The 23,008-nt window shown below is 36.5% G+C and overlaps 1 protein-coding gene and 1 pseudogene across 7 annotated transcripts in view; both read right to left on the bottom strand.

Moving 5' to 3' along the window:
- The window catches only part of KIF2A (kinesin family member 2A), a 74,958-nt gene that overhangs the window by 2,528 nt on the left and 49,422 nt on the right, over positions 1 to 23,008 (bottom strand). For all 7 annotated transcript variants that reach the window (XM_036278672.1, XM_036278668.1, XM_036278666.1 and 4 more), the window contains 10 exons: positions 16,044 to 16,134; positions 15,846 to 15,909; positions 15,179 to 15,270; positions 14,693 to 14,835; positions 14,105 to 14,309; positions 12,965 to 13,075; positions 11,805 to 11,872; positions 7,392 to 7,542; positions 4,224 to 4,325; positions 1,770 to 1,905 (listed from right to left, as the gene is read on the bottom strand). In XM_036278672.1, coding sequence (XP_036134565.1) covers positions 1,770 to 1,905; positions 4,224 to 4,325; positions 7,392 to 7,542; positions 11,805 to 11,872; positions 12,965 to 13,075; positions 14,105 to 14,309; positions 14,693 to 14,835; positions 15,179 to 15,270; positions 15,846 to 15,909; positions 16,044 to 16,134 — 1,163 coding nt within the window. The remainder of the gene's footprint in view (positions 1 to 1,769; positions 1,906 to 4,223; positions 4,326 to 7,391; positions 7,543 to 11,804; positions 11,873 to 12,964; positions 13,076 to 14,104; positions 14,310 to 14,692; positions 14,836 to 15,178; positions 15,271 to 15,845; positions 15,910 to 16,043; positions 16,135 to 23,008) is intronic.
- LOC118641439 lies at positions 17,762 to 18,674 on the bottom strand (annotated as a pseudogene).

The following is a 23,008-nucleotide window of genomic DNA, read 5'->3' as shown; positions in this document are numbered from 1 at the left end:
ACGACCCCAACTGGGGCCAGGGACAAATGGCAACTGAGGTACGTGCCCTTAACAGGAACTGAACCCGGGCCTCTCTGGTCCATGGGCAGTCGCTCTAACCACTGAGCCAAACTTGCCAGGGCTCAGTATTTTTAAAAGTTGGCTTTCTTGTCCTGGCCGGTTTGGCTCAGTGGTTAGAATGTTGGCCCGTGGACCAAAGAGTCATGGGTTTGATTCTGGTCAAGGGCACGTGCCTCAGTTGTGGTTCATCCCGGGCCCTGGTCGGGGTTGTGCAGGGGGGCAACCAGTCAATGTGTCCCTCTCACATCCATATTCTGCCCTCTCTTTCCCTCCTTCCCACTCTATTAAAACAATGACAACAAAAAGTTGGCTTTTCTAACACTTAGAAAGGAATTTAAGGATTTCTGGATCTTGTGGTTGCTAATATAAATAGCTCTCTGCCTGGCCAGTATGGCTCACTGGTTGAGTCTCGACCCATGCACCAAGAGGTCACCGGTTCAATTCCCGGGTGGGGCACATGCTCAGGTTGTGGGCCCAAACCCCAGTGGGGAGTCATGCAAGAGGCAGCCAATCAATGTTCTCTCTTATCTATGTTTCTTCTCTCTCTCTCCCTCTAAAATCAATAAAGAAAATAAAAATAAATAAATAGCCCTCAAACTTCTTATATTAATAACAAAATTATCTCTGGATGGTAAAACATTTCTAAGAAAAACTGAATGAGACAGACAAAAGATAGTAATTTCTTGAAGTTATAGATATGCTTGATATACATGAATTCCAAGAAAATTAAGGAAAGGAAGTCAACTAAGTTGAATGTCACACATAACAGAAAAAAATTAGAATGCATTATACTCTATATTCTGAATAAATGCATATAGAAAAGTTCATTGTGAGTTATGGCAGATTAGAAAAATGATCAAAACACTTTAAATCATGGTTTGAATATGAAGAACATAAAAACAAAGTAAATTTTGGAAGCCTACATTTGCAAAAACAATTCTGAAACTGGGGAAATGGTCACTGCTGACTCCATAGAATATGGTATCAAATAACCAACTTCACGAAGGACCTAGCTTAAAAAATTAAACAGTTTGTCTGGTGCTAAAAACTAGCAATTTCAATTTGGTTTCATGTTGCATTGCATGTACACACACCGACACCCATTCATATATAAAAGAAGACAGCTAATTTGCCAATGCCTAAAAAATCAGCATACACAGTAAATGTATATCTGAAGCTACATATAATCTAATTAAAAAGCCAATCAGACATGACAGAAGTAAGCCACATACTTCCCTTCCAAAGCGAAGTAGAAAGGGTATTTGTCTTGAAATCTTCCTCTTTTTCAAAACAAGTGTTCAAAGGGAAAACATAAGATGCACAGACAGGAGATGTAGATAGGAGGCCATAGAAAGATGATCCTGAATAGATCTAATCCAAGGAAAAGCATTGGCCTACCAAACTAAAAACACGAATGGGTATATAAAATTTAAAAAGGTCTTTTTTACAAATTTCTTTTGTAAATTTTCTCTCTATAATTATATTTTCTCAAAAGACTAAAAGAAGAAAGATAAATAGACAGCACTTGAAATGAAACTCCGTGTCCTTTTTTTGGGAAAACAGACGGTTGGTGTGCCTATTTACCGCTAAAAAGATTTTAAATGTTGCCCATACTTTTAACTTAAGATCTCCTCTTGCAATGAAATCCTCCCACTAAATACATACAAATATTAAGCATAGTTCAAATACTAAAATGAAAAATGAATTACCCCGCAGCTCAGTTAAAATGTCTATTTTTTGCTCAAGAATAGCTTCAAGTTGGGTAGCATATGAATCTACATCATAGTCTACTTCCTCAGTCATCTCTAGAAGAGCCTTTTCATCTTCTAACCATCGAATAGATTCCTAAAAGGACAAAAATTCAATTAATCTAATAAGCCTCTTTATAAGACAGAAACCAATTTAAAAATTTTATATATATTAAACATTACCAAACATACTCAAGATTGCATTCTCTAAAATATTAATAACCATAAAACATCTTTATTTACAGAGTAAAATTAAGAAATATTTCTAGATTCAAACACAAATATGATAGGTCAAGCAAGATGGCTTCATTTTTCTACTTTTACTTTACCTTATATGTGTTGGTGTGACATGGGGGACGGAATGAATCAAACACATAAATATCAGTGAGCAGAGTAAGTCTCAAAACTTCAACAGCTATCCCCAAACAGGGAAAGAATGGGTAAAAGAAAGCTACTGAGCAATCTAATGGCATCTATGACAGCCTAGACCTTGTAAATCATCTGGAATTAACATACATTTGGGGCTTCACAGTGGTTGGGCCAAGAGATAACCCTAAATTCTAAACACAACTTCTTCAAAAGTATTGTGACTATAAGGGACCAATGGATAGCCAATCTCAGAAGAATCAAATAGACCACTAATTTAATTTTCTAGCAATGTCATGAATCATAAGACTTATTCAACAGGGTCAGATCATTCTGAATTAGAGTTTTTGAATATTAAAAAAAGAGGACACTTTCTAGCTTTTTAGGGTACACACAATTTCAATTTTCCAAACATCAATGCAATTTAATGGCTAATTATAATTAGACTATAGACCACCAGGCAGAACTGGTTAACCTAGGTGCAGTTACATATTAGAAAACTAAGTATGTGTCAATTAAAACACACAACCCAGTATTTTTTTCTTTTCCTTCAGCTATCTATTTATTTTTTAAAAATCAAAACCTTATTTTGAGACATTGCAGATCATGGTATAAAGGAACAATGAATGGAATTATAAAAACAACAATGACTTAAAAGTCAGAACACGCAGTTCTGCCATAAAGAACTTTTAGAATTTATCATAAAATGGCACAGTGGGATTGGTTATTATATGACACCTTGTTTCAAAAGGAAGGGCACAATTTTCTTAAAATTACAAGTATCCTTTTCTTTTTTAAAAAAATCTTTATTGTTCAGTACACAGGCCTATAAAATGAGATTCTCATAATAAGGGTTTGACTAAAACTTTAACATTTTTAATAATGCATATCCTATTCTAAAACTATTTAAAATTTCTCATACTTTTGAGCCCTTTACCCAGGTTCTTGAATGGCCTTGGGCTGAGGCACATTAATAATTGTTTACAGCCCTGGCCGGTTTGGCTCAGCGGTTAGAGCATCGGCCTGCGTTCCAGAGAGAGCCAGGTTCAGTTCCCGCTAAGGGCACGTACCTCGGAGGCAGTTTGTCCCTGGCCCTGGGTGGTCGTGCAGGTGGCAGCCACTCGATGTGTCCCTTTCACGTCGATGTTTCTCTCTCTCTCTCTCTCTCTCACTTCCTCTCCCTCCCTCCCACTCTATCTGAACAAAAAATGGAAAAATGTCCTCGGGTGAGGATAAAAAAATAAAACTAAAAAAATAATTGTTTACAGAAGATTTCTTCAACGTCAGAGAAGGAATACAGGTCAACAGGGAGAGACTGAGTTATGGTTCAATTTTTTCTCAGAAGGTATTTATAATATTGCAGAAAGATAGGGGAAGGAGAGGCAAGCCAACTGTACAGTCTCCATAATGATGTCCAAATGTTCTCTTTCCTTTCCCAACACCTCCTCATAGGTATCACCCTCCAGTATATTTTCTTATTTAAAGGGTAGAGGGAAGGAAAGGAGGGTCATACAGTAAAAGGATTTGTTATAGGTTGAACACACAACAAAATGAATACTATACCTACGGCCTTACTGCCACATCCCTCATTCATCTGCCACTGACAGTTCAGTCAGAGCAGTAGTCTCCCTCTCCTGAAGCTGCCTTCCTTTTCTGCAAAGACTGACACCTCCTCAACCACTCTGATACCCATTAGTAGAACTCTTTCCTTACTGCTGTCCTGACATGGAGACACTCCAATATATTGACCTAATGCGAAAAGGGGTATTGGAGGGCAGAAGTTCAATTTCTTCTCTGAAAATGGACAACTGACAAAAGCAAATAAAATGGGAGAATGGTAGTAAATAAACTAGATCTTTAAAGAAAGTTATTTGTTGCTAGTATTCTTTGATTTCAAATTTGCCATGTCATACGCCCTACAAATATACATCTGCGTACACACAAACAAGTATTCGTTTAGATTTGTGCGATAGTCCAAAAATTATGAAAGTTTTTTTGTTAATTTCTCTAAAAAAAAACATTTTGATGAAAGGTCCTGTCTTATTTCACCTGGAACACTGCTCTGTGATCTTCTACAACTTGTTCTTCCATTTCTACCATTTGTGAGACAGCTTCATGGAAAGTAAACAATTGTGGGGAAACCTCTTCTTCCTTAAAATAAAAAGGTGTAAAGTTATGACAGAAAGAGTTTATACTTTAAATGTTACAAAGAAGCAGTTTTTCTATGTCATTTACAAAAATGCATTTAGAAACTGAGGAAGCCTGAATGATAAAGACTCCTAAAACATACTATGAAAGCCAAAGCCACAATGTCTTTTTATGGGTCTTTATATGGGGATTGCAAAGATGAAAGATATCCACACTCTCTCAAATATGGAAGAGGATGCAAAACCTCATGACGTCATGCTTAAAAAGACTCTGAATTAGTTCTGGTCACCTAGCCAACCTCTTCAAATTAAGGTCCTGCTGGGACCCAATAAATGCAAGAATAAAATGGAAAAGATCTGCTATAGGGAGTGCCTATCTGGTTCTGGTTTTCCAAATCTTAGGTAGGTACCATTTCTGGTGCAATACAGGGTTTACATAAAGGATTTTATAAGTAACCACAGTTATATTCAAAACTTCTGGGGACGGGGTATACACTAAGACCAGGATCTCATTTTTTTTTTTTTTTTTTAAATCCTCACCCAAGGACATTTTTTTCCATTTTTTGTTCATATAGAGTGGGAGGGAGGGAGAGAGACAGAGAAACATTGACGTGAAAGGGACACATAGAGTGGCTGCCACCCGCACGACCAACGAGGGCCGGGGAAAAACTGCAACCGAGATACGTGCCCCTTAGCAGGAACCGAAGCCAGGTCTCTCTGGACCGAAGGCCGATGCTCTAACCGCTGAGCCAAACCAGCCAGGGCAAGGACCTCATTTCTTTATGTTCAATGATCCAAAGTTTAGAACTCTTACTATAAACCAGATTTCTCAACTTCAACACTACTGACATTTTGGGGGTGTAAGGGGAAGGCACTCCTGTGCATTGTATGTTTAGTGGCATCCCTGGCTTCTACTCACTAGATTTGGTTGTCACCCCGGCTGTGATAACCAAAAATGTCTCACACATTTCTCCCTCGGAGGACAAGGCACTGCTGGTTGAGAATCGTTGCATTAAGCCCTGCTTTATTAAGAGAACAATTTGGAACATAATAATAAAAAGTAATACCTACTAAAAAATAGAAAAAATTAGCTTAAATTATATTGCTTCCCAAGAATATAGGAGTAGACAAAGGTAGGTTTACAGTTGTGAGTACACAAAACAGTTTCTTCCTTTTTTATTGATCTCAGAGGCAGGGAGGGAGGGAGAGAAACATTGATTGGTTGCCTCCTCACTCACTTTAACTGGGTTCAAACCCTCAACCTGGGCAGTGCCCTGACTGGGAATCTGCCACCTTCTGTTGTATGGGACAATGCTACAACCAACTGAGCCTCACCAGCCAGAGCCAGAGTTTATTCTTATATTATTATTTCATTATTGTACTATTTTCAATATAAACTGTAAACCTACTTTTGTCCACCCCTTGTCTTTTATTGCAGCTCGCAATAAATTTAGTTGACATAACATTTAGTTCTGGAATAACAAAGACCTAGGTTTCAATCCTGCCTAGTTTCAGCACTTACTACTTGTAGGTATGACCTCAGTCAAGTTACTTAACCTTTTAGAAAGTAATATTGCCCTGACCCGAGTGGATCAGTGGTTAAAACATCAGCCCTGGCACTGAAGGGTCTTGGGTTTGACCCCTGGGCCCGGGGTCGGGGCACATGTGGGAGGCAACCAATTGATGTGTCTCACGTCGAAGTGTCTTTCTTTCTCTCACCCCCCACCACATCTTGCACGCTCTAAAAATCAATGAAAAAAATATCCTTGGGTGAGGATTAAGACACACACACACACACACACACACACACACACACACACACACAAAATGTTTAGCAAATATATGTTATGTTTAGCAAATATATGTTATGTCGTAAAAGCAGCTAATACATGCTACCTTTTATAATTATGAGCATATGCCATTATAGGATTCTTAGTGGAAAAATGAAATGATAACAAAATGATATAAATTTGCCCTGGCCTGACTAGCTCGGTTACAGCATCATCCCATACAGCAAAAAAGGTTGTAGGTTAAATTCCTGGTCAGGGTACATAGCTAGGTTGTAGGTTCGAGCCCCAGTTGGGGCATGTGTTGGAGGCAATTGATCAGTGCTTCCCTCTCACCTTTCCCCACAAATCAATAAAAACATATCCTCGGGTAAGGATTTAAAAAAATGACACAGATTATATATATTTTTTAAAATGAAGTCAAACAACTATATAAATAACAAATAACTTCACATCTCATATACAGTAAGGAATCCCTCAATATAGTAAAGTAATTATTGTGAAAATGTGTATTATTTGTGTCTTTTTATTTATTTACATGTTTGTCTTTATATAGTGGTCACACATATAGATATTTTTTGAGTAACAGGAATCAAAATTTTAAATTATGAAATGTCACTAAACATTTCAAACATATAAAAAACAATCAGATTTAACAAACGATAGTATTTTGCCATGTTTGATTTTTTTTATCTAACTCATGTATACCCTTGAAAACATACTCATGTATCCAATTAATTTTGTTTTTAAGCTTTACATATGTTATAGTGCATGTATAATTCTTAAGCTTGTTTTTCCCATGTTACTGGAAAATGACTAGATTTTAATATTGGTACAAAATCTGAGAAAAACACATTTAGATCAGGGGTCAGCAAACTTTCTTAAAGGGCCAGATAGTATATATTTTGAGCTTGTGAGTTGTATGGTTTTTGTCACTTCTGCTGTGGTAAGACAACAGCCAGACAGCCCATAAATGAATGAGCATAGCCATGTTTCAATAAAACAGGCATACCTTGGAGATATTGCAAGTTCAATTCCAGAGCACTACAATAAAGTGAGTATCTCAATAAAGTGAGTTCTAATCGTTTTGTTGGTGAGGGTCTTGCCTTCAGTTTGTAAGAAAAATGCAACCTCTGAGAAGTGCAATAAAGTGAAGCACAATAAAATGAGGTATACCTATAGTTTGCTGACCCCTGATTTAGATGATAGATTTCAATTATTAAGTTCTGCTATGGATGAAATGAACTAAGATTAGATCATCACAACTATACTAAGTCACTCACATTTTGTTCACAAAGAAGTTTTAGATCATCTCTCTGAGGGGAACTCCCCACACCCCACTGTGCCTCTAAGTCATCAATCTGATTTGGTGGATGGTGCATTACTGGACGAACATCACCAGCAGCAGTTGGATCCACAGTCAATTCTTTCACCCTGTAAACACATAAGAGGTATCTAAAATAACACAGATGTATGCAGAGGAACAAGAAAATACCAACTTATTCAATATAAAGGCATTTGAATTTAACATATTAAGATTGATGATGTCAACTTTCCAGATCAAATCACCTGAAGTCTGTGGAAACCCTAAAGGGTTATTTAGTTGTTTAACTTCACAAATTTATATAGGTAATTACTTCAAATATAATTATTGTGCATAATAAATGAGAATTAGCAAAGTAGGTAGATTCAGTATTTCAAAGTAAATAAAAAACTGCTGCTGATATTAAATTATTTGAACAGAAAAATGCTAACAATGGCACTTAGATCAATAAATGAATCATTGCCAAAATTAGAGAATTTAAAACACGCTGTAGATTTTTGGGAGTTCTAATGCTCAATTTAAAGAGCTACATGTGAAATAATCTTATTCTAATGTATAAAGATTAGAAAATGTAAATTAATTCCATCATTTAAAAAATGCTTAGCTATTATACTTAAATTTACACATTTGGGAGAGTTTAAGAAGTCAAGAAGATCCTTGCAGGTATAGAAATTTACAATAGCATACAGAATAAATGCTAAATATGCAAAGATGACATCATCCTTAAAAATATAAGGCAAAATAAGAAGCCTGCATTCTAAATGAACATTTTAAAGCAAATAAATTAACAAAGTACACAGAAATGAAGATCATGCAGTACAACCACCACCTGCCAAATAAAATGAAAAATGAAAAATAAAGTGGCTCAGGACAAAAGAAATGTAAATGAAATATTTATACAAAGCACAATTCAAAAGAAACTATTAAAATAAACATCTTATGTATAGAATGAACTAGACCTGGTAATCGAAGGAGAAAAGTCGTCATACTCATAAGAAGGAGAGAGATCAGGGCGACTGCCACTACCCTGTGAGAAGGGAATGTCTGATGGACTAATTCCAAACTCCTTTACTCTGCAGCACCAAAACAGCAACAAATTAAAATAAAATGCTCTTGTAAAGACAGCAATGCAAATTTCAAATTTTCATTTAGCACTTAGTTTAATTTGCTTATCAAAGAACATCAACACTGTTGTGATTTAATGTACTTAAAATATTTTAAAAATAATACGTTTTAAGATTTAAAAATCCCTCTGTCCTATTGATTCCCTACTACACAGTCCTTCCTTTCTGGTGTATTTTCCCCTTTCCTCATGATCCTTTTTGGACTAGACCCTCACTAAATTTGAAATGCCCCCTTTTAACTACATGACCACTTAATCTAATTTTCATGTGCAATCAATACCATGAATATTTTGCTTATTAGCATTAATGAGTCTTCAACATTCTTGCAGTCTTTTCAAACTGAACAAAGACAATTAGGTCCTAATGACATCCATTGTTTATAACTAATTAACAAACTTCTTTATTATGCATATAGAATGGTATTAGCTATGAAGCATCCTTGGTACAAAATGAGAAAATAGTCAATCAATTTTGTGTTTGGTGATTCAGATGAAGAATGCTGGTTGAGAAAAGCCTTTAGCAATGGAATTTAACTTGCTTTTGCTAATGTCTTAGGTTACATTTAACTAAATTATGGCTTTTCTGACCCAATTTTTGTGATTCCTTATATTCTTTTCAGGTCAATCCCATTGCATAATAGTAGACGATATTTATTAAATACTTCCTATATGTCAGGTATTATTAGTAATTTATAGGCATTATATTATTTAATCCTTAAAATAATCTTGTGATATTATCGCCATTTTCCAGATGAGACATTGGCTCAGAGCACAAAAGTATCTTACCCAAGGACATTCAGTACGAATGAGGCATAACTAAGCTTCAAACCTAACTTTATTATAAATCTTATGTTAAACATTTCATATACTAACCATATTCTGTTTCTCTCACTACTTAAGTCAAACTAAATGAAAGTACTGTTTTTTAATAGTTTAAAAATAGTAATATAGATCAAATTAATAATTTAATGTACATTAAACTAATCATTTCTATCTACAATCATTCTTTGCCCTAATGGTAATGTTCAATACTGGATTCATCTGCCTTTTATCCTTTTCAGTCACTTTGGAAAGCTAATTTACCACACATGCTGACAAATATACATTTCTAATACCACTTGACTCTTTTTACTCTTAACCCCATTTCTTTTCTTATTCTTTTAAGACTCTCCTAATTCAGATACACTGTTAGCCCCTAAACACACACTTTCCCTCTAATCAAAGCTTTCTTGCACAACCTAAACTCTACTATATGCAGCAATTACTTATATTCCTCTTGTAAGAACTATCAGGGAAGGTTGAAATATCTTTATTTCTAGAGATTTGGAAATTAGAGGCAGACTTATTTGTCTCAGATGGTTAGACATATTGCAAATTAATTACATACTTGAAAATAAAACATTTTAGCTGGACCTAAACAAACCAGAAAAATGCCAGACAGAGCATTTTCACATTAGGGGGATTTCTAGGCAGCCAGAAGCCTGAACACATGGAGGGTTTTTATCTGTTTCAATTCTACCACATACTATACTAAGCTGTTCCTCATCTCTCCCATAAACAATTTTGAAATAAGAGGTATTTTAACTTCATGATTAAAACCCCACAGTACTGCCCTGGCCGGTTTGGCTCAGCGGTTAGAGTGTCGGCCCACGGACCAGAGAGTCCCAGGTTCAGTTCCCGCTAAGGGCACATATCTCAGTTGCGGTTTGTCCCCAGCCCTGGGCTGGGGTTGTGTGGGTGGCAACCAGTCGATGTGTCTCTCTCACATGAATGTTTCTCTCTCTCTCTCTCTCTCTCCCCCTCCTTCTCTCCCTCCAGCTCTATCTGAAGATAAATGCAAAAATGTCCTTGGGTGAGGATAAAAAATAAAATAAAAATAAAAACCCCACAGTACCAAAAGTATTCACTACAAGGATCAAATAAAAGTCTTACACAGTTTGCAGCTATGAGCTCATAATTCAAAGTTTAAAAGAGATTAAATTTAGAAATAAAGCTATTATATTTTACTATCTTTTTACAAAAGACCAATAGGTTTATACTTTCCAACAGTTTTTACTATAATTTAAAACATGTCTTCAGATGAAGCAAAAACAAGATACAAAAGAACAAAGGGTACGATCTCATTTATTTAAAGTTCAAATACAGCTACCTATGTTGTTCAAGGATAAACTCAAAGGAAGTAAAATTATTTTTAAAAAAGAGGAAAAATTAAAACAAGAAAAATTCTCCTTAGAAGTCAGAGCAATGGCTGCTTAGAGATTAATGAATTTGGGCATTTTATTCAGTATTCACGATCAGTAAGGGACACATGGGGAACTTTTGGGGGGTGGTGCTGGAACAGACTCTTTCCCAGTCTGATGACAGAAATTTCATTTTATAAGTATTCATTAAATTATTCATTTATATTTTGGGCACTTTTCTGTATGCACAAGTATTTCATATTTTAATCAAAGATTAAATATAAAATTTAAAAGAAATAGAAAATACTTGTACTCAGCAAAATTAAGAGACTCTTAACACTAGAAAAGGAATACAAAGGAATTTTATCTCTAGCTTAAAATCACAAAAGCAGTGTATGATAATAAAAATTTTAAACTATAGTCATTCAAAAAAAGTGCAATAGAAACAATCTGTGGAACAAATACAAATATGCCCATCATAATCCAAAATTCCAAGGGCATTTCATGACTACAAGAAATAAACTGCTTTAATAGTATATAATGCTTTGTTCTCCTTTCATCTGTAAATATCCAGTTACCTATTAAAGTTTATACCACTACTGACATGAATAATAAAATGTAACCCATACAGAACTGTGCTATCACTACTTATTTCAAAACCTAGATGCCCCATGTATAACATTCAATATTATCAGAAATAATTTTCAGTATATGGCAAAACAATTTAAGAAATACAGATGGCCCCCCTGATAGTGAGTCTTAACATACTAGAAAGAATATGCATGATTCAAATGTGGTAAAATATTATGAGATGTAACTTGGTTAAATAAAAAAATATAACCATGTTCTAGGACAGAAAGACCAATTCTACTAAATATATAAATCTCTCCCCAAATTATATAACACATTTTCAATTATTTTGAGAACTTGACAAAATGATTCTAAATTATCATGCAAATTTTTTTGAAAATGGAAATAATGTAATAAGCTTAACCCTATCAGATATTAAATCAAATCATATACTGCTCTAGTTCCCACAAATTTCAAAATGGATAACCATTTCTCATACCTATTTGCATATCTTAATGTATTAAGAGTATTTTCACAGGATGCCATTCCTGGAGAGATTGTGGCAATCTATGGGGGAAAAATGCAAAGGTAAATAAAGTGTTATAAATGATGAAGATAGTAATACTGATATACGAGGTGGGGCAAAAGTAGGTTTATAGTGTGAGTACGTGAAACAGAGTTAATTCTTATATTTTACTTATTAATTATTGTATTATTTTCCATACTTACAACTGTAAACCTACATTTGCTCCACACTGCATGTGTGTATTGATATCTGAACTCCAAGATAACTTGCTATCTTATGCTCACAATCAGATAATTATAAACTTCAGTTACAATATAAACAGTTTTCTGAATTCACCAGAGTGATAAAAATCAGGCAGAAAATGGAGGTCAAAACCTAGAAGATGGGAATAATACTAAATGATTTTTCCCGACCCCCTTTAAGAGCTTTACTGCCTAAAAGACAAGCCCTGCTGCTGCTGCTGTCACAAAGAACTAAAACTTCATTAGAAGCTAGAGTCTCACTTGTTAAGAAACTAAAAAAACAGAGTTTGGAGGTGGGGATCATAGCAGCCAGAAAGTGAGGTTTGTCCCAGAAGAGACAACTACAGAGGGAGAAAAATCAACTTATGTATATAAATTGCCCAGATCTCTGGCTGACTCCTAAACTAAGTGTGCCCAAGGCTGAATCCAAACACATAGTTAAGTTTAAAAGAGATAAACAGCAGAGAAGACAGGAGAGTTTAGAGTAAGTTCAGCTAAGTTAATTTTCTGTTACACAACAACAACAACAAAAATCAATAATCTTTAGAAAAATATAACAAAATCCAAAGTGTCTATAAGGTATTCATTCATAATAAAAATTATGTAATTCAAAATTACTAGACATATGAAGAAATAAAAAGTGTAACCCATATTCAAGGAAATTAGAACTCAATGAAGACCAAACTCAAGAATAGTCAGATACTGGAATTAGTGTACTGCATTATAACCGCATTATACTCCTCTCTATCAAGATTGTCAGGGACTACATTTTAAATATCATCTCTCACAACAGAAGGGTTTAAATGACTGTCATCAATGTATATTATAGTTTTTTCCTAGATATTATGTAACTGTTCACTTGGGATTAAAAAGAAAAACCCATAAACTTACCATGCAGGTACGTGAGTTTTCACCTATGAATGAATCTCTTAACACCTGAGTGAGTTTACTTGCTCGAAAAGGAGTATGAGGTTTATTTCTACCTAAGGCTCTGATGCACTCCTGAAAATTAAGAAAGAAAGTTTCAGAGAGTAGGTTTCTTATAAAGAGTAGTAATCTTTAAAAGACCTCTTACTATAATTCTAACATTTAAGATCTGATCAGCTCTGAAAATGCAACTAACAAGTTTACAGCATAGTAAAGATGTTGCCATAAATCCTAAATCATTAAATAAACAAAAAAAAACACAAAATAACAACTGAGTCCTGGCAGGTTGCTCAGTGGTTAGAGCATCGGCCCTTAGACTGAAGGGTCACAGTTCAGTTCCTGGTCAAGGACATGTACTTGGATTGCAGGTTTGATTCCAGGCCCCAGTTGGGGTCATACGGGAGGCAATCAATTAATGTGTCCCTCTCACATCGATGTGTGTGTGTGTGTGTGTGTGTGTGTGTGTGTGTGTGTCTCTCTCCCCCTCCCTCCCTTCCAATCTATCTAAAAATTAATAAAGAAATATCCCTGGGTGAAGATGAACAAAAACAAAACAAAAAACAACCAATGAATTATTATTTCAAAAATTCTTCTGGAGACTATGACTAGTGTTTAGAAGTGACAGGAAGTAACATTAACTATAAAAAGAAACCTTTAAAATGGCACCACAAAAGAAAAAACACAGAATGCTTTCTTGTAGTCCTGCCAATTTTTACTTTTCTAGACGAGAAAGAGCTCTAATACTGGCCTAACTTTTTGAAAGCATTTTCACATTTTTCTGAGAAACTATTTCTTCATTCATTTTTGTGGTTCCTTGCCCTTTTCCATAAAAACATGACTGATTAGGGCCCTCTGGAATCTCTCCAAGTAGCCCTGGAATTGGCCAGCCAACTAAACAGATCTTTTATCCACCCTAAAAAATAAATAAATAATGTGTATAAAGAAAATTTCTGTGTACAATATAAATCTATATCTGCAAATATAATGAAACAAAATTGTTGTAACTCCTCCTACTTATTAGACAAAACAAGTATTTTATAGCTGAGTAAATATAATTAAAATAAAAAGTAAAAGACTTTTCATAATTAAATACATTTTATTTACCTTGAGTGCTAAAAGGCTTTTATTAATTTCAGCACCTTCAAGCCTAGTTTGCCTATCTGCACTGGAAGTGTCAGCTCCTCTTTCATTTCCAGCCAAATCGATGAGAGAAAATTTGCCATGTAGTTTTCCTTTCCTTCTAAGTATAATCTGAAACACTGCATGGCTCCGAGATGAATGTGCATTTGCAGATGTTTGCCCGGATGTTCTACAATGTGATTGAGGGCACTTAGATACATAAAAACTTTCATTTATGTTCAAAACAGAGTATGTCATTAAAAAAAAAAAAAACAACCAACAAAACTATCCAGTTTCCATCATTTATTACAAAGGAGCATTTTCAGCAGACAACATTTAAACATAATCAGATTTATACAATTTAATGTGGCATACTTCTAGCATATTTGTAGTATGTTATCAACAGAATCAATATCACTGAGTTACACATAACGACAAAAGTTTTTATGAACAATGATTTTTACTTCCAAGATGCACTAAATAACACCCTCGCTTTGTTTTTACGTTATAGCCAAAGTATATAAAACTGATTATAAAATTAAGTTTCCCTTTCTTAATTAAAATAAGATTTACCTGCAACTGTTGCCTATGTCAATGAGTTTCAGTACATCTTCAACACATTTGACCTCCCGTTCCTGTAATCCTACCACTTGAACCTGCTGTTTTCCATCTTCTAGCACTCTTAATTTTGTTTTCCTGTTTAGCAAGTCGAACACCTACAAAAAAAACAAAAAGTTAAATTTAAAACTAGCTTTAAAGAAAAAAGAATTAGTCATTCAAAGTCTAAAAATTATTTCTAAAGCAACAATTTTTTAAATAAAGTGCTCAATATTTGAGCTAAAGGGAATTAAAAAAAAATCTCATAACAAAATTCTAACACAATATTCTAAATACATATAAAAATTATGTGGTAGCAATGGTTGCACAACAATGTAAATGTACATGCCACTGAATTTGTATACTTAATAATGGTTAAAACAGTAAATTTTGTTATGTGTAATTTCATCACAATTTAAAAAACTAAAAACAAAACATTTTTTTTTTTAGGTTTCCACTTACTTTTCCACTGTAAATTTCAAAAAAGGTTGCATACACTTGAAGTTCTAACTTCTTATAGTTTGGCTTCTTTAGCATTAAAAAGACATCTCGAGCTATCAAGAATTTCATATGGAGAAAATTTGTTAAGATGCAACAAATACTATCTTTAAAAAGCATTTTCAATTTTCTATTTTTAGAAGTATCAGTTAATCTTTACCTACATTAATAACATCAACAATGAAAATGAAGACTAAAGTAAACATTAATGTTACAAAAGATAGTTGTAATAGTTATTTTTTTACACTTCAGGTTTAGATGCCCCTCTCTTTCATTATTTAATAAAAGGACGCTATCTATCCTTATAAATTTCATAAAATTTTAAGTGGTCATAATAAGGTTGCTCTCATTACCATACCAAATGGAAGCTTTTCACAAATGATTATTCAACAATAAACAGTAAGCTCCAACAATGTGACAAAATAACATAATCAAAATTTCTGCTCCAAATGCACAGTTCTTTCAAGCAGTCTGATAATCTCAAATTGACATAATATACAGTAAATATAGTATTATAGTTACTTTAAATTTCTGGGCAATATGCCCGTGTCTTATTTCAAAGCCACCTGAATAATATTCAATAAGAATATTATGAATGATAGGCAAAAAATAAAACACAAAACATGGTTACCTGCTAATGCATAAATTCCTTTAGAACAATCTTGGTTCTTTCCTGAAAAGTCACCTCCCATAGTCTATATGTTAAAAAGAAAATAAAAAATAAAAGACATTTTTCAGAAATAAATCTTAAGAATTTAGGTCTAAGAATTAAGCTATAAGGAAAATAAACTAGCTTCATACCAGGATATAACTATAATAAATTACTTACATGAGTTTTTCCACTTCCAGTCTGCCCATAAGCAAAGCATGTAGCCATTCCCCTTTCGAATATAGTTTCTACTAGTGGTCTAGCTGTAAACCTTAAAAATAATAAGCACTAGTTATAATGCGTCTACAATATTTAAGTCAAACAAATAAGAAATAAAAGTAATACAGGGTCTTATTAATAAATAAAACTTATACCAAGAATTTTTTTTCTTTTTTATCCTCACCTGAGGTCATTTTTTTTTGCATTTATCTTCATAGAGAGGGAGGGGAGAGGGAGGTAGAGAGAGAAACATCGATGTGAGAGAGACACATCAACTGGTTGCCACCCACACGACTCCAACCGGGTCCGGGGACAAACTGCAACCAAGGTACGTGCCCTTAGCAGATACGGAACCCGGGACTCTCCGGTCTGCGGACCGACACTCTAACCGCTGAGCCAAACTGGCCAGGGTTATACTAAGATTTTTAACAAATAAATAAGCTAACTGTAAGGCTACAATTGAGTCCATTGATTTGTTAACAATTTAAAATAACTATATCCTAAAAGTCCTTAAAGCACAATTTCAAGCAATAAGTCCATAATAAATAATAATCACAATAATGATAGACAATAAAACTTGACAGTAACTGAGCTATGACATATGTAGAAAAGTTTAATAATTAACAACAAAAGATGGTAATACGAGCCAGATAACTAAAACACACAGGGTGGGGGAAAAGTAGGTTTACAGTTATCTGTACAGAAATTAATATAATAATTAACAAATAGTAATGCAAAATAAACTGTTTTGTGTACTCACAACTGTAAACCTACTTTTGTCCCACCCTGTATATAATGAAACCAAACAAAAAAGAAAACAAAAAAACCCCCAAGTTTCCATAGAAACAGTAAAAAAAAGTGGTAACCTCAATAGAGAAAAGCTAAGGAGAAAAGAAAACTACAAAATCATTATCTTATACCATCTAAACCAGCAGTTCTCAACCTGTGGGTTGTGACCCCTTTGGTGGTCAAATGAACCTTTCACAGGGGTCACCTAAGACCATAGGAAAACAAAATTACAGTTATGAAGTAGCAACAAAAATAATTTTACAATTGGGGGTCACCACAACATGAGGAACTGTATTAAAGGGTCACGGCATTAGGAAGGTTGAGAACCACTGATCTAAACAAATAGAAAAGTGGTAAGATTTCAATGAATGTGTACAAGTAAAAATTATTCTTATGAGAAGCTGAGTTCTGAGTTGATAGTCTTGATTCAAGAAAAGGATGCCAAAACATTATGGTTTGAATTATTTTTCAAACCTACAGATGTAATCACCACCAGAGTTAAAATTAAAGGTAGGAGGGAAAAGAAATATTTTATCAAGCAGAGCCCTAATAGAAAGCAAATCTACTTTTTTTTGTTTTGTTTTGTTTTTTTCCTGTATAAAAAAGGATCCCAGTATCAAGGTAAAGAAGGGGAGAATAAGGGACATACTTCTTGGTGTAAGGAAATAGGAGGACAGAAGGATAATCGTCAAAAGGAAGGGGAGGGGGGGAATGTCATTAAGGCAGGCTGCAACATATTCTCTAAAAAGTTAGAGTAAGCATCTCTATAGCCCTATATAAAAAGATATACAAGGGCCTTCCTTCTCGGTGGGGGAGGGGGGGGCTTCTCCACTCAAGTGTTCAAAGGAAGGTAAATGACAGCTTCTCTTCTCTTGCAGCCATTCTGCTGCTCACTCTGGGTTACCTTCTGCCTTTTGTAGATAAGAGTCCTGCTGGGCTCAGAAGGCAGAGATTCGCTTGTGTGGGTTAAAAGTCAGCATCTCCAGCAGCAGCTGTGCCCCAGACTCCTCCATCTCAGATATCACCGACTGCACTGGGTGGGGCCCTCTGGTGGAAAAGGCTCCTCTGGGTAGAGACACATCTCCGGGCCAGTCATCTTCTGGGGGAAGCCCAATCAGGTCAAAGATTTTGTCTAACTGGTCAGCTTCAGAGTTTCCGCAGAAGAGAAACTTTCGATAAAACATCTCTGCAAAGATACAGCCAACACTCCGTAAGTCCACAGGTGCTGCATACGTAGACTGCAGAAGAACTTCTGGAGCACAGTACCAGTGTGTAACAACCACGAGTGTAAGTGCCATTTGGTAGCTGTAGATTCTAGCCAGGCCAAAGTCAGCCAGCTTGACTGTCTCAGCACTTGTCACGAAAATGTTCTCTGGCTTCAGGTCTCAGTGAACAATGCAGTTGGCATGAAGAAAATCCAGGCCTCTTAGAAACTGGCACATCAGATCCTTGATGGTCTCCACTGGCAAGCCTGGTGGGGGTGCCTTGTCCAAATAAGTCCTTAGATCTTGGTCCACATACTCAAACACCAGGGTCACTTTGATCTCCCCGGTCAGTTCGGGCAGTGGCACAGACATCCATCCGCCGGTTAACATTGGGATGCTCAAAAGCCTCCAGCCGCCTCAGTAAGCCACTTCGCGAACTGTGCTGATGGGAAAGCCCCCTCCAGCACCCCCTCCGTTGGGGACTGTCACCCTCTTGAGGGCCACAAAGTGGCCACGGTGGGGATCACGAACCCTGTACACCATCCCATAGGCACCAACACCAATCTCAGCCACTGGCTTATTATCGAGGGGTAGCCATTTTCAGATCACAGGAGACCTTTACCCCATGACCGGAGCTGCAGGTGCAGCCCGTTATCGGGGCCGGGAGCGGGTTTTTGGGGCACCATACACTCAAGCTCTGTTCGGAAAAGCTGGATGGTACGGGCCCAACCATAGACACAGGCCGTAAACTAGAGCGATCCCCTTACCCCCACCCTCACCATGTGACCAGCTCAGCAAATCTACTTTTTATATAGACTTCAAAATAATATATGTCAAACAATTTATACAACTCTGCTGATATATATATACAGTTGTCCCTCACCACTTCGTGCTTCCGTGGCTTCACTCTATCACTGTTTTTTCAAATACACATATTCATTAAAAAGTTGACTGAGAGTGAAAACGATAAAGCGTACGCTCGGTTGTATGAATCAATTATACATCCCTGTATTACAATTAAAATTAAAATAGCTGTACCTATGGACTGTAGGCCTATGTATTTGAGCACCCCCACAAATCAGGTGCAACCACTCAACCACTCCTTGAGTGCAGGCAATAACTTTCCCCCCAAAATATCGAGTGTGGTGAAACCAAGTCAATCAGAGCATGCTGTTCACTGATTGGCTCAGCCTCATGCAAGTTCGTTTCTCCCATAAACAATTCTACATCGCTACACATGGAAGCATCTTTGCTCTGGTGTTTGTGATTTATGAAAACTTTTATCTAAGCCCCACGATGGCTCCTAAACGTGCTGCTTCTTCTAAGCCTTCTGACGATGAAACTAAGCGCCAGTGGAATATGCTTACCATCCAGAAGGTGAAACTCTTGGATATGATCAAAGATGGCAAGAAAATTGTGGAGGTTGCCCACCATTATGACTTGAATGAGTCTACGTTCGCTCCATCTGTAATGATGAAAATAACATCCATGCAACGGCTACTGTCTCTTTCAACAAGGAAGCAATGCGCGTCGTGACAAGTCGTAATAAGTTCACAGTGAAAACGGAGTCTGCCCTGTTTGGATCAGCGACAGCAGCAAGAAAAACATTCCATTAGATTTGCTGGCCATCTGGGAGAAGGCGAGGCAGCTCTATCAGCGCTTTACGGCGGATGAACCTCAACAAGGACCCTCTTCTGCAATGTTCATGGATTTCACGGTGAGCAAGAGTTGGTTCGAGAAGTTCCAGAAGAGGTATCATCTGAATAGTGTCATTCTCCACGGAGAAGCTGCCTCTGCTGACCAGCCTGCAGCAGAGGACTACGTGAACAACACGTTCCAGAAGGTTTCTGAACAGGTGTTCAATATGGACGAAACAGGACTGTTCGGGAAAAGAATGCCTTCCCGGACATTCATTTTCAAGGACGAGGCCAAGGTCCGTGGCTTCAAGGCATATAAGGATAGTGTGACTATCGTTATGTGTGGAAATGCTGAGGGATTTTTGCTCAAGCCTGCACTTATCTACAAGGCCAAGAACCCTAGGGCCCTGAAGAATAAAAACAAGAACCTGCTGCCAGTGCACTGGATGCACAAGGGCTGGATCACGAAGCAGCTGTCATCAGACTGGTTCCACAAGTGCTTCATTCCCCAAGTCAAGCTGTATCTCACGGAGAAGGGACTCGAGTTTAATGTCCTTCTCCTCATGGACAATGATGCAGGTGATGTGCAAGACCTATCCTACGATGTTGTGCAGACCGAGTTCCTTCCTCCCAACACCACTTCGCTGTTCCAGCCCATGGATCAAGGCATTATACGCACGTTCAAGGCCCTCTATACTTGAAACACCCTGCAGCACCTCGTTGAAGGCAGGATCTTGAGGAGAACTTCTTGCTGAAGGAGTACTGGTGGCAGTATACCATTGTGACCTGACTGAAGAACATCCAGGCCACATTGAAGGTCATAAAGATGGAGACCGTGAAGGCCAGCTGGAAGATGTTGTGGCCTGAAACTGTCGACAACAGAGGATTCACCCCAAAGGATATAAGCAACTCGGCAGTGGATTAGGCAGTTAGGCTAGCCCAGATGCTGGGAGGAGAATGTTTCATGGATATGACCCACGATGACATGGATGAGCTGCTGGAGACACATTTGGATCCCTTAACTGATGAGGATCTGGTGGAGATGACTAAGTCTGCAAGTGAGGAGGAGGAAGAGCAGCCAGAGGTTTCTGGGGGTCAGGAGGAGAAAGTTGGCCTTACACTTGAGTCTTTCTCAAGTCGTGAGAACTATTAAAGTAGTACAGGACATGACTGGCGAGTGGGGCCCACAAATGATGCGTACATTGCAGTTCTGGAATGCACTTGATGGAGCGAAAGAACCCTACAAAAGCCTCTTCACGCATATAAAAAGACAGTGCCAGCAACTGCCTATCACGATGTTCTTCAGCCGTGCACCCAGACACCCACTGCCTACTCCCAGTACTCCTTCAGCAGAAGATGACGACGCACCTGCTGAAGATACTGCACCACCTGAAGACTCTCCTACTGAGGTCGTGCCTTCAGAGGAGCAGTAACCTTGCTCTTCTCTGCTGAGCAGTACATCTCTTCATCTTCATTGCTTCATCATCAAACAAGCTGCACTATTTTCATAGGTTAGTGGTTGTGTATAAGAACTGTATGTGTGTGTGTGTGTAATTAATGTACACTAACAATATGTTATTTGTAACATCTAATATGTCTTATTTTCTCTGATTCTGTCTACTATATTGGGTAATACGAGTATAATGGTGACTAAAAGGTGTTATTTCATGTCTAGAGGGCTCTAACAATGTTAAAAAACATATTTAGAAGGTTGTAAACAGGTTATCTATGCTCTAACTGTGAAAATATTTGATTTATAAATAAAGAATCCTACTTCGCAGAAATTCATTTACCGTGGTAGTCTGGAACTGATTAACCACAATAAACAAGGGCCAACTGTATGTATGTATGTATGTATGTATGTATGTATGTGTGTGTGTATATATATATATATATTTTTTTCCTTCCTTTACTGATTTTAGAGAGAGAGGAAGGGAGAGGAAGAGAGAGACAGAAACATCAATGAGAGAGAACATTGATTGGCCGCCTCCTGCATGCTCCTCACTGCAGACTGGGCCCACAATCTAGGGATGTGCTCTGACCAGGAATTGAACCAGCGACCTCTTGTTGCATAGGTTGACGCTCAACCACTGAGCCACACAGGCTGGGCTGCTGCTATATTTTTTTAAGGAACAGGAGAAGATACAGAACAAAAAAAGAACAGAAAAAGTTCTAGAAATGAGCTGCATTAAACAAGAAAAAGTCTAATTCCTCAATCCATAAAAGTTAAGGATAAGAGAGGGGGTAGAATTAATATTGGTAAAGTTAAGAAGCATAAATACAGTCACAACACAGAATGTTTACTAAACCTAGCATATACAAAAACATACCTTTGTTTATAATAATTTCTTGAGAGTGACTATAAAAGGCAAACAGACATTTTATAGGCAGCGAGTGGAAGTAGAGAAGAGAATAGGGGGAGGGAGTGGACTCCATTCTCAAAAAAGGTAAAAAATATTTAATTTATAATTATAATTCTCTTTTAAAACAATTTTTTCACAATATTTCTATCTCATGTCCTTTAATTTTGTCCTCTTTCTTTACAACTGAACTCCCAGTTTGCTAGCTTAAGACAAATGGAGTTGGGTTTCAACACTTTATCATTTATAACATCTTTAATTCTTAGGATACTTAAAAATTCTTTTTTAAAACATTATCAATCTATTGATTTGAGAGAGAGAGAGAAACATCAATTGTTCCACTTATTTATGTATTCACTGGTTGCTTCTTGTATGTGCCCTAAATGGGGATTGAACCTGAAACCTTGACGCAACCTTGGAGCATCAGGATGATGCTCTAACCAACTACCTGGCCAGGGCAACTCATTAGAACTCTTCAATTGTCTGTTTGCAGTCATATTTATAAAGTAAAAAGGCAACAAGACATAGCATTAGAGTAAACTGTCAAGTTCTATATAGCATCATTGTTATTGCAGTTTGAAATAACAATGCTGCCAAAAATGACCTGTTATAATAATTAGAGGCGAATGTTTACACACTATCTATGAAAATTTAAATTTGGCATAAAAATTTTGGATATCAATATATTACACATGTAAACTTGAGCTGTTTATAAGTTGAATATGTTAACATACAAGAATTTCATGTATTAAAACTATCCCAAAGCTCAAAGACGATAAAAATTAGACAAATGCAAATAGATCTACAGCACTTCCCCCCCCCTTTAAGTGGTAGTACAAGCTAAATAAAGATTTAGCCAAATTAAACTAATATACAATAAATATTTCAAACTTCTTTACTAGTGTAGGAATTAAAGAGAAAAATAAAAGTCCTCT

Source organism: Molossus molossus, unplaced genomic scaffold (assembly GCF_014108415.1).
Source record: "Molossus molossus isolate mMolMol1 unplaced genomic scaffold, mMolMol1.p scaffold_m16_p_3, whole genome shotgun sequence".
Classification (NCBI taxonomy): domain Eukaryota; kingdom Metazoa; phylum Chordata; class Mammalia; order Chiroptera; family Molossidae; genus Molossus; species Molossus molossus.
Note: the sequence above shows the minus strand (reverse complement) of the source record. Positions and strands in the feature narration are given on the sequence as shown.